This window comes from Somniosus microcephalus, unplaced genomic scaffold, assembly GCF_052327205.1.
Source record: "Somniosus microcephalus isolate GS21.2 unplaced genomic scaffold, FLI_Smic_1.0 scaffold1058, whole genome shotgun sequence".
NCBI classification, from domain to species: Eukaryota; Metazoa; Chordata; class Chondrichthyes; order Squaliformes; family Somniosidae; genus Somniosus; species Somniosus microcephalus.
The window spans coordinates 4,241-17,200 of NW_028226245.1; the positions used below are offsets into that span (position 1 = coordinate 4,241).

The window sequence follows — 12,960 nt, forward strand, 5'->3', positions numbered from 1 at the left end:
ATCCAGGGACCACTTATACCCAGAGACCAAATCCAGGGACCACTTATACCCAAAGACCAAATCCAGGGACCGCTTATACCCAAAGACCAAATCCAGGGACCGCTTATACCCAGAGACCAAATCCAGGGACCACTTATACCCAGAGACCAAATCCAGGGACCACTTATACCCAAAGACCAAATCCAGGGACCGCTTATACCCAGAGACCGAATCCAGGGACCGCTTATACCCAGAGACCAAATCCAGGGACCACTTATACCCAAAGACCAAATCCAGGGACCACTTATACCCAGAGACCGAATCCAGGGACCGCTTATACCCAAAGACCAAATCCAGGGACCGCTTATACCCAGAGACCGAATCCAGGGACCGCTTATACCCAGAGACCAAATCCAGGGACCGCTTATACCCAAAGACCAAATCCAGGGACCACTTATACCCAAAGACCAAATCCAGGGACCGCTTATACCCAAAGACCAAATCCAGGGACCACTTATACCCAAAGACCAAATCCAGGGACCACTTATACCCAAAGACCAAATCCAGGGACCGCTTATACCCAAAGACCAAATCCAGGGACCGCTTATACCCAAAGACCAAATCCAGGGACCGCTTATACCCAAAGACCAAATCCAGGGACCACTTATACCCAAAGACCAAATCCAGGGACCGCTTATACCCAAAGACCAAATCCAGGGACCACTTATACCCAAAGACCAAATCCAGGGACCACTTATACCCAAAGACCAAATCCAGGGACCGCTTATACCCAGAGACCAAATCCAGGGACCGCTTATACCCAAAGACCAAATCCAGGGACCACTTATACCCAAAGACCAAATCCAGGGACCACTTATACCCAAAGACCAAATCCAGGGACCACTTATACCCAAAGACCAAATCCAGGGACCACTTATACCCAGAGACCAAATCCAGGGACCACTTATACCCAAAGACCAAATCCAGGGACCACTTATACCCAAAGACCAAATCCAGGGACCACTTATACCCAAAGACCAAATCCAGGGACCACTTATACCCAGAGACCAAATCCAGGGACCACTTATACCCAAAGACCAAATCCAGGGACCACTTATACCCAAGGACCAAATCCAGGGACCGCTTATACCCAGAGACCAAATCTGCCCCTAATTCTTATGTTCTTATGCCCTAGGTTAGAGAGGGGTAGGGGGGGGTGGGGTGGGGAGGAAGATCCACCAGGAATAATCCCTGGACAGCTGGCTGCTGGTGTCTGGTTGCTAATGCTTTCTGTTGCTGTACAGATGAGCCAAAAGCGGAGAAAAAAGAGGAGGAGGAAAAACACAAAGAAAAACCCAAGGAGGAAAAGAAAGAGAAAGAGAAGGAGAAAGAGAAAGAGAAAGAGAAAGAGAAGGAGAAGGAGAAGGAGAAGGAGAAAGAGATTGATGTCACTCCCAAACCTCGGCCGCTTCACAAAACCTGCTCGCTGTTCATGAGGAGCATTGCTCCAAATATCTCCAAGGCTGAAATCATATCGGTAAGTGAACACCTGGTTTGGTACTGATTGTGGGAGCAGTAACCCAGGGCAGGTACAGCACGGGTTAGCTACAGAGTAAAGCTCCCTCTACACTGTCCCATCAAACACTCCCAGGGCAGGTACAGCATGGGTTAGATACAGAGTAAAGCTCCCTCTACACTGTCCCATCAAACACTCCCAGGGCAGGTACAGCACGGGGTTAGATGCAGAGTAAAGCTCCCTCGACACTGTCCCATCATACACTCCCAGGGCAGGTACAGCACGGGTTAGATACAGAGTAAAGCTCCCACTACACTGTCCCATCCCCAGGGCAGGTACAGCACGGGTTAGATACAGAGTAAAGCTCCCTCTACAGTGTCCCATCAAACACTCCCAGTGCAGGTACAGCAGTGGTTGATACAGAGTAAAGCTCCCTCTACACTATCCCATCAAACACTCCCAGGGCAGGCACAGCACGGGTTAGATACAGAGTAAAGCTCCCTCTACACTGTCCCCATCAAACACTCCCAGGGCAGGTACAGCACGGGTTAGATACAGAGTAAAGCTCCCTCTACACTATCCCATCAAACACTCCCAGGGCAGGCACAGCACGGGTTAGATACAGAGTAAAGCTCCCTCTACACTGTCCCATCAAACACTCCCAGGGCAGGTAAAGCACGGGCTAGATACAGAGTAAAGCTCCCTTTACACTGTCCCATCAAACACTCCCAGGGCAGGTACAGCACGGGTTAGATACAGAGTAAAGCTCCCTCTACACTGTCCCATCAAACACTCCCAGGGCAGGTACAGCACAGGTTAGATACAGAGTAAAGCTCCCTCTGCACTGTCCCATCAAACACTCCCAGGGCAGGTACAGCATGGGTTAGATACAGAGTAAAGCTTCCTCTACACTGTCCCATCAAACACTCCCAGGGCAGGTACAGCACGGGTTAGATACAGAGTAAAGCTCCCTCTACACTGTCCCATCAAACACTCCCAGGGCAGGTACAGCACGAGGTTAGATACAGAGTAAAGCTCCCTCTACACTGTCCCATCAAACACTCCCAGGGCAGGTACAGCACGGGTTAGATACAGAGTAAAGCTCCCTCTACACTGTCCCATCAAACACTCCCAGGGCAGGTACAGCACGGGGTTAGATACAGAGTAAAGCTACCTCTACACTGCCCCATCAAACACTCCCAGGGCAGGTACAGCACAGGTTAGATACAGAGTAAAGCTCCCTCTGCACTGTCCCATCAAACACTCCCAGGGCAGGTACAGCACGGGCTAGATACAGAGTAAAGCTCCCTTTACACTGTCCCATCAAACACTCCCAGGGCAGGTACAGCACGAGGTTAGATACAGAGTAAAGCTCCCTCTACACTGTCCCATCAAACAATCCCAGGGCAGGTACAGCACGGGGTTAGATGCAGAGTAAAGCTCCCTCTACACTGTCCCATCAAACACTCCCAGGGCAGGAAGAGCACGGGTTAGATACAGAGTGAAGCTCCCTCGACACTGTCCCATCAAACACTCCCAGGACAGGTACAGCACGGGTTAGATACAGAGTAAAGCTCCCTCTACACTGTCCCATCAAACACTCCCAGGGCAGGTACAGCACGGGTTAGATACACAGTAAAGCTCCCTCGACACTGTCCCATCAAACACTCCCAGGGCAGGTACAGCACGGGTTAGATACAGAGTGAAGCTCCCTCTACACTGTCCCATCAAACACTCGCCGGGCAGGTACAGCACGGGTTAGATACAGAGTAAAGCTCCCTCTACACTATCCCATCAAACACTCCCAGGGCAGGCACAGCACGGGTTAGATACAGAGTAAAGCTCCCTCTACACTGTCCCATCAAACACTCCCAGGGCAGGTACAGCACGGGCTAGATACAGAGTAAAGCTCCCTTTACACTGTCCCATCAAACACTCCCAGGGCAGGTGCAGCACGGGTTAGATACAGAGTAAAGCTCCCTCTACACTGTCCCATCAAACACTCCCAGGGCAGGTACAGCACGGGTTAGATACAGAGTAAAACTCCCTCTGCACTGCCCCATCAAACACTCCCAGGGCAGGTACAGCACGGGGTTAGATGCAGAGTAAAGCTCCCTCTACACTGTCCCATCATACACTCCCAGGGCAGGTACAGCACGGGTTAGATACAGAGTAAAGCTCCCTCTACACTGTCCCATCAAACACTCCCAGGGCAGGTACAGCACGGGTTAGATACAGAGTAAAGCTCCCTCTACACTGTCCCATCAAACAGTCCCAGTGCAGGTACAGCACGGGTTAGATACAGAGTAAAGCTCCCTCTACACTGTCCCATCAAACACTCCCAGGGCAGGTACAGCACGGGTTCGATACAGAGTAAAGCTCCCTCTACACTGTCCCATCAAACACTCCCAGGGCAGGTACAGCACGGGTAAGATACAGAGTAAAGCTCCCTCTACACTGTCTCATCAAACACTCCCAGGGCAGGTACAGCACTGGTTAGATACAGAGTAAAACTCCCTTTGCACTGCCCCATCAAACACACCCAGTGCAGGTACAGCACTGGTTGACACAGAGTAAAGCTCCCTCAACACTGTCCCATCAAACACTCCCAGGGCAGGTACAGCACGGGTTAGCTGCAGAGTAAAGTTCCCTCCACACTGTCCCATCAAACACTCCCAGGGCAGGTACAGCACGGGGTAGATACAAAGTAAAGCTCCCTCTACACTGTCCCATCAAACACTCCCAGGGCAGGTGCAGCACGGGTTAGATACAGAGTAAAGCTCTCTCTACACTGTCCCATCAAACACTCCCAGGGCAGGTACAGCACGGGTTAGATACAGAGTAAAGCTCCATATACACTGTCCCATCACACACTCCCAGGGCAGGTACAGCACGGGGTTAGATACAGAGTAAAGCTCCCTCGACACTGTCCCATCAAACACTCCCAGGGCAGGTACAGCACGGGTTAGATACAGAGTAAAGCTCCCTTTACACTGTCCCATCAAACACTCCCAGGGCAGGTACAGCACGGGTTAGATACAGAGTAAAGCTCCCTCTACACTGTCCCATCAAACACTCCCAGGGCAGGTACAGCACGGGTTAGATACAGAGTAAAGCTCCCTTTACACTTTCCCATCAAACACTCCCAGGGCAGGTACAGTACGGGTTAGATACAGAGTAAAGCTCCCTCTACACTTTCCCATCAAACACTCCCAGGGCAGGTACAGTACGGGTTAGATACAGAGTAAAGCTCCCTCTACACTGTCCCATCAAACACTCCCAGGGCAGGTACAGTACGGGTTAGCTGCAGAGTAAAGTTCCCTCTACACTGTCCCATCAAACACTCCCAGGGCAGGTACAGCATGGGGTAGATACAAAGTAAAGCTCCCTCTACACTGTCCCATCAAACACTCCCAGGGCAGGTACAGCACGGGTTAGATACAGAGTAAAGCTCTCTCTACACTGTCCCATCAAACACTCCCAGGGCAGGTACAGCACGGGTTAGATACAGAGTAAAGCTCCCTCTACACTGTCCCATCAAACACTCCCGGGGCAGGTGCAGCACGGGTTAGATACAGAGTAAAGCTCCCTCGACACTGTCCCATCAAACACTCCCCGGGCAGGTACAGCACGGGTTAGATACAGAGTAAAGCTCCCTCTACACTGTCCCATCAAACACTCCCAGGGCAGGTACAGCACGGGTTAGATACAGAGTAAAGCTCCCTCTACACTGTCCCATCAAACACTCCCAGGGCAGGTACAGCACGGGGTTAGATACAGAGTAAAGCTCCCTCTACACTGTCTCATCAAACACTCCCAGGGCAGGTACAGCACGGGTTAGATACAGAGTAAAGCTCCCTCTACACTGTCCCATCAAACACTCCCAGGGCAGGTACAGCACGGGTTAGATACAGAGTAAAGCTCCCTCTACACTGTCCCATCAAACACTCCCAGGGCAGGTACAGCACGGGTTAGACACAGCGTAAAGCTCCCTCTACACTGTCCCATCATACACTCCCAGGGCAGGTACAGCACGGGTTAGATACAGAGTAAAGCTCCCTCTACACTGTCCCATCAAACACTCCCAGGGCAGGTACAGCACGGGTTAGATACAGAGTAAAGCTCCCTCTACACTGTCCCATCAAACACTCCCAGGGCAGGTACAGCACGGGGTTAGATGCAGAGTAAAGCTCCCTCTACACTGTCCCATCATACACTCCCAGGGCAGGTACAGCACGGGTTAGATACAGAGTAAAGCTCCCTCTACACTGTCCCATCAAACACTCCCAGGGCAGGTACAGCACGGGTTAGATACAGAGTAAAGCTCCCTCTACACTGTCCCATCAAACACTCCCAGGGCAGGTGCAGCACGGGTTAGATACAGAGTAAAGCTCCCTCTACACTGTCCCATCAAACACTCCCAGGGCAGGTACAGCACGGGGTTAGATGCAGAGTAAAGCTCCCTCTACACTGTCCCATCAAACACTCCCAGGGCAGGAACAGCACGGGTTAGATACAGAGTTAAGCTCCCTCTACACTGTCCCATCAAACACTCCCAGGACAGGTACAGCACGGGTTAGATACAGAGTAAAGCTCCCTCTACAGTGTCCCATCAAACACTCCCAGTGCAGGTACAGCAGTGGTTGATACAGAGTAAAGCTCCCTCTACACAGTCCCATCAAACACTCCCAGGGCAGGTACAGCACGGGTTAGATACAGAGTAAAGCTCCCTCTACACTGTCCCATCAAACACTCGCCGGGCAGCTACAGCACGGGTTAGATACAGAGTAAAGCTCCCTCTGCACTATCCCATCAAACACTCCCAGGGCAGGCACAGCACGGGTTAGATACAGAGTAAAGCTCCCTCTACGCTGTCCCATCAAACACTCCCAGGGCAGGTACAGCACGGGCTAGATACAGAGTAAAGCTCCCTTTACACTGTCCCATCAAACACTCCCAGGGCAGGTACAGCACGGGTTAGATACAGAGTAAAGCTCCCTCTACAGTGTCCCATCAAACACTCCCAGGGCAGGTGCAGCACGGGTTAGATACAGAGTAAAGCTCCCTTTACACTGTCCCATCAAACACTCTCAGGGCAGGTACAGCACGGGTTAGATACAGAGTAAAGCTCCCTCTACACTGTCCCATCAAACACTCCCAGGGCAGGTACAGCACGGGTTAGATACTGAGTAAAGCTCCCTTTACACTTTCCCATCAAACACTCCCAGGGCAAGTACAGCACGGGTTAGATACAGAGTAAAGCTCCCTCTACACTGTCCCATCAAACATTCCCAGGGCAGGTACAGCACGGGTTAGATACAGAGTAAAGCTCCCTCTACAGTGTCCCATCAAACACTCCCAGGGCAGGTGCAGCACGGCTTAGATACAGAGTAAAGCTCCCTTTGCACTGTCCCATCAAACACTCTCAGGGCAGGTACAGCACGGGTTAGATACAGAGTAAAGCTCCCTCTACACTGTCCCATCAAACACTCCCAGGGCAGGTACAGCACGGGTTAGATACAGAGTAAAGCTCCCTTTACACTGTCCCATCAAACACTCCCAGGGCAGGTACAGCACGGGTTAGGTACAGAGTAAAGCTCCCTTTCCAGTGTCCCATCAAACACTCCCAGGGCAGGTACAGCACGGGCTAGATACAGAGTAAAGCTCCCTTTACACTGTCCCATCAAACACTCCCAGGGCAGGTACAGCACGGGTTAGATACAGAGTAAAGCTCCCTCTACAGTGTCCCATCAAACACTCCCAGGGCAGGTGCAGCACGGGTTAGATACAGAGTAAAGCTCCCTTTACACTGTCCCATCAAACACTCTCAGGGCAGGTACAGCACGGGTTAGATACAGAGTAAAGCTCCCTCGACACTGTCCCATCAAACACTCCCAGGGCAGGTACAGCACGGGTTAGATACTGAGTAAAGCTCCCTTTACACTTTCCCATCAAACACTCCCAGGGCAGGTACAGCACGGGTTAGATACAGAGTAAAGCTCCCTCTACATTGTCCCATCAAACATTCCCAGGGCAGGTACAGCACGGGTTAGATACAGAGTAAAGCTCCCTCTACAGTGTCCCATCAAACACTCCCAGGGCAGGTGCAGCACGGGTTAGATACAGAGTAAAGCTCCCTTTACACTGTCCCATCAAACACTCTCAGGGCAGGTACAGCACGGGTTAGATACAGAGTAAAGCTCCCTCTACACTGTCCCATCAAACACTCCCAGGGCAGGTACAGCACGGGTTAGATACAGAGTAAAGCTCCCTTTACACTTTCCCATCAAACACTCCCAGGGCAGGTACAGCACGGGTTAGATACAGAGTAAAGCTCCCTCTACACTGTCCCATCAAACACTCCCAGGGCAGGTACAGCACGGGTTAGGTACAGAGTAAAGCTCCCTTTACAGTGTCCCATCAAACACTCCCAGGGCAGGTACAGCACTGGTTAGATACAGAGTAAAACTCCCTCTGCACTGCCCCATCAAACACACCCAGTGCAGGTACAGCACTGGTTGATACAGAGTAAAGCTCCCTCTACACTGTCCCATCAAACACTCCCAGGGCAGGCACAGCACGGGTTAGCTGCAGAGTAAAGTTCCCTCTACACTGTCCCATCAAACACTCCCAGGGCAGGCACAGCACGGGTTAGCTGCAGAGTAAAGTTCCCTCTACACTGTCCCATCAAACACTCCCAGGGCAGGTACAGCACGGGGTTAGATACAGAGTAAAGCTCCCTCTACACTGTCCCATCAAACACTCCCAGGGCAGGTACAGCACGGGTTAGATACAGAGTAAAGCTCCCTCTACACTGTCCCATCAAACATTCCCAGGGCAGGTACAGCACGGGTTAGATACAGAGTAACGCTCCATCTACACTGTCCCATCAAACACTCCGAGGGCAGGTACAGCACGGGTTAGATACAGAGTAAAGCTCCCTCTACACTATCCCATCAAACACTCCCAGGGCAGGTACAGCACGGGTTAGATACAGAGTAAAGCTCCCTTTACACTGTCCCATCAAACACTCCCAGGGCAGGTACAGCACGGGTTAGATACAGAGTAAAGCTCCCTCTACACTGTCCCATCAAACACTCCCAGGGCAGGTACAGCACGGGGTTAAATACAGAGTAAAGCTCCCTCTGCACTGTCCCCATCAAACACTCCCAGGGCAGGTACAGCACGGGCTAGATACAGAGTAAAGCTCCATATACACTGTCCCATCACACACTCCCAGGGCAGGTACAGCACGGGTTAGATACAGAGTAAAGCTCCCTCTACACTGTCCCATCAAACATTCCCAGGGCAGGTGCAGCACAGGTTAGATACAGAGTAAAGCTCCCTCTACAGTGTCCCATCAAACACTCCCAGGGCAGGTATAGCACGGGTTAGATACAGAGTAAAGCTTCCTCTACACTGTCCCATCAAACACTCCCAGGGCAGGTGCAGCACGGGTTAGATACAGAGTAAAGCTCCCTTTACACTGTCCCATCAAACACTCTCAGGGCAGGTACAGCACGGGTTAGATACAGAGTAAAGCTCCCTCTACACTGTCCCATCAAACACTCCCAGGGCAGGTACAGCACGGGTTAGATACAAAGTAAAGCTCCCTCTACACTGTCCCATGAAACACTCCCAGGGCAGGTACAGCACGGGTTAGATACAGAGGAAAGCTCTCTCTACACTGTCCCATCAAACACTCCCAGGGCAGGTACAGCACGGGTTAGATACAGAGTAAAGCTCCATATACACTGTCCCATCACACACTCCCAGGGCAGGTACAGCACGGGGTTAGATACAGAGTAAAGCTCCCTCTACACTGTCCCATCAAACACTCCCAGGGCAGGTACAGCACGGGTTAGATACAGAGTAAAGCTCCCTCTACACTGTCCCATCAAACATTCCCAGGGCAGGTACAGCACAGGTTAGATACAGAGTAACACTCCCTCTACACTGTCCCATCAAACACTCCCAGGGCAGGTACAGCACGGGTTAGATACAGAGTAAAGCTCCCTCTACACTATCCCATCAAACACTCCCAGGGCAGGTACAGCACGGGTTAGATACAGAGTAAAGCTCCCTCTACAGTGTCCAATCAAACACTCCCAGGGCAGGTACAGCACGGGTTAGATACAGAGTAAAGCTCCCTCTACACTGTCCCATCAAACACTCCCAGGGCAGGTACAGCACGGGTTAGATACAGAGTAAAGCTCCTTCAATATTCTCCCAACCAGATGCATAAGCCTCAATTTGATGAGATTAAGGACCAAGAGTTAGGAGGTTGGGGAACCTCACTTTAGGAAGGATGTGAAGACCTTGGAGAGGATGCAGGAAATATTTACAAGAATGGTTCCAGGGATGAGAGACTTCAGTTCCGTGGATAGACTGGAGAAGCTGGGGTTGTTGCTTGTTCTCCCTGGGGCAGAGAAGATCGAGAGGAGATTTGATAGAGGTGTTCAAAATCAGGAGGATTCTGGACAGCGTAGATAGAGAGAACCAGAGGACACAGATTTAAGGTGATTGGCAGAAGACCCAAAGGCGACAGGAGGAAAATCTTTTTTACGCAGCGAGTGGTTGTGATCTGGAATTCACTGCCTGAGAGGGCGGTGGAGGCAGACTCAATCACGGCTTTCAAAAGGGAATTGGAGAAGTACCTGGAAGAAAACATTTGCAGGGCTCCGGGGAAAGGGCGCGGAGTGGGACTCGCTGAAGCGCTGTTGCAGAGAGCCGGCACGGGCTCGACGGGCCGAATGGTTTCTTTCTGTGCTGTAACCATTCTATGATTCTACAGTGTGACATTTTGAGATTTTCCCACTCCCGCTATCATCCTCAAATGACTTTGCCAGATTGCTGTATTGTGAGGCTTTCCATAAAGGGAACTGTCCCAGTCGTGTTTCACTCAGCCCCCTACATCCAGCAGATGTCACTTTGATTCGATCAATCTGTCTGCTCTTCCGCCCCACCTCGCACCGACATTACTGGGAAACTGTTGCAAACCGTTGCAGCCTGTTAAACCCACCAGCTGCCTCACTGTAACCCTAGTTCCCATTTCTGTTCTCTAGGCCTTTCTTCTTAGGCAGTCCCTCGGAACCGAGGATGACTTGCTTCCACATTAAAAATGAGTTCTCAGGTGACTGATGAGTCCAATGCGGGACCTACAGTCTCTGTCACAGGTGGGGCAGACGGTGGTTGAAGGGGCCGGTGGGTGGGGTGCTTGGGGTGACGTGCGCTCCTTGCGCTTGGTTTGCGCTTGGCTTCCGCTTGCTCCCGGCGAAGAGACTCGAGGTGTTTGGCGCCTTCCCAGATGCTTCTCCTCCACTTTGTGCGGTCTTGGGCCAGGGATTCCCAGGTGTCGGTGGGGATGTTACACTTTTTCAAGGAGGCTTCGAGGGTGTCCTTGAAGCGTTTCCTCTGCCCACCTGGGGCTCTCTTGCCGTGTCGGAGTTCCGAGTAGAGCGCTTGTTTTGGGAGTCGTGTATCGGGCATGCGGACAAGGTGACCCGTCCATCGGAGCTGATCGAGCGTGGTCAAAGCTTCGACGCTGGGGATGTTGGCCTGAGCGAGAACACTGGCGTTGGTGCCTCTATCCTGCCAATGGATTTGCAGGATCTTGCGGAGGCAGCGTTGGTGGTACCTCTCCAGTGCTTTGAGGTGCCTGCTGTACATGGTCCATGTCTCTGAGGCATACAGCAGGGTGGGTATCACTGCTGCTCTGTTGACCATGAGCTTGGTGCCGGGTTTGAGGTCCTGGTCTTCAAACACTCTCTTCCTCAGGCGACCGAAGGCTGCACTGGCACACTGAAGGCGGTGTTGGACTTCGTCGTCTGCCCTTGTTGACAGTAGGCTCCCAAGGTATGGAAAGTGGTCCACGTTGTCCAAGGCCTTGTCGTGGATTTTGTTAATTGGGGGGCAGCACTGTGTGGTGGGGGCAGGTTGGTAGAGGACCTTTGTCTTATGGATGTTTAGTGTAAGGCCCATGCTCTCGTACGCTTTGGTGAAGGTGTTGACGATGGTTTGGAGTTCGACCTCCGAGTGAGCGCAGACGCAAGCGTCGTCTGCATACTGTAATTCGACAACAGAGGATGGGACGACCTTGGATCTGGACTGGAGGCGACGGAGGTTGAACAGTTTCCCGTTTGTTCTGTAAATTAGCTCCACTCCAGTGGGGAGCTTACTGAGGGTGCGATGGAGCATTGCAGCCAGGATGATCGAGAAGAGCGTTGGTGCGATGACTCAGCCTTGTTTGACCCCGGTTCGTACGTGAATTGGGTCTGTGGTGGATCCGTTGGTCATGATCATGACTTGCATGTCGTTACCCCTTTGCTGTCTTTGGTTCGTTCTCCAGTTGGGCGGCTCTCCTGCAGCTCAGCACTTCTGAGCACGGGTCTCCACTGGCATGTGAACCTCTCTCTTTAAGCCGATGATGGATCTGCTGAACTTTTCAGCATTTCGGGGGTTATTTGGGGTTATTTTCTCCCGGAGTGTGAGCAGGGGCCACAGTACGCTGTGTTGTGGAGTGCCAGTTCGTGCCTGTAACTGTCTGCGTGCGGAGTTACTAGTTTCGGTTGTGCTGAGGGGAGGCTGTGAGCCTCGGTGATAGCAGTGTTGTTCTTCACATGAAAAGTTACATAGAATTACAGCACAGAAACATTTGGCATTTTGGCAGAAGGAACAGGGAGAGGCAATATACACTTAATGGCACAGTTTTACAGAGTGTGCAGGGACAGAGGGACCTGGGAGTTAATGTGCATAGGTCCCTGAAGGTGGCGGGACATATTGAGAGAGTGGTTAACAAAGCATATGGGATCTTGGGCTTCATAAATCGAGGTATTGAGCCCAAAAGTAGAGAAGTTATGCTGAACCTTTATAAAGCGCTGGTTAGACCACAACTGGAGTATTGGGTCCAGTTCTGGTCACCACACTTTAGGAAGGATGTGAAGGCCCTCGAGAGGGTGCAGAGGAGATTGACCAGAATGGTTCCGGGGATGGGGGATCTTGGCTACAAGGACAGGTTGGAGAAGCTGGATTTGTTTTCATTAGAGCAAAGGAGGTTGAGGGGTGATTTGATCGAGGTCTACAAGATTATGACAGGGTTTGGATAGGCTAGACGGGGAAAGGCTGTTCCCCCTAGTTGATGGTACAAGGACCAGGGGACACAGATTAAAGGTTTTGGGCAAGAGATACGGGGGGGATGTGAGGAAAAACATTTTTACGCAGCGAGTGGTGAGGACCTGGAACTCATTGCCGGCGAGGGTGGTGGAAGCGGAGACACTCGATGTTTTCAAGGGGAGACTGGATCGGCACTTGGGGGAAATAAACTTGCAGGGCTACGGGGATAGAGTGGGGGAATGGGACTGACTGGATTGTTCTACAGAGAGCTGGCACGGACTCGATGGGCCGAATGGCTTCCTTCTGTGCCGTTATGACTCTGAGAAACAGGCCATTCGGCCCACCTGCTCCGT

General features: G+C 51.8%; 1 protein-coding gene across 1 annotated transcript in view; it reads left to right on the top strand.

Annotated features, from left to right (window-relative positions):
- Positions 1 to 1,189: 1,189 nt before the first annotated feature.
- LOC147080873 (serrate RNA effector molecule homolog) overlaps positions 1,190 to 12,960 on the top strand; it is a gene marked incomplete at its 5' end in the record, with an annotated part of 49,252 nt that continues 37,481 nt past the window's right edge. Inside the window, one exon of the mRNA XM_085981053.1 lies at positions 1,190 to 1,516. Coding sequence (XP_085837179.1) covers positions 1,190 to 1,516 — 327 coding nt within the window. The remainder of the gene's footprint in view (positions 1,517 to 12,960) is intronic.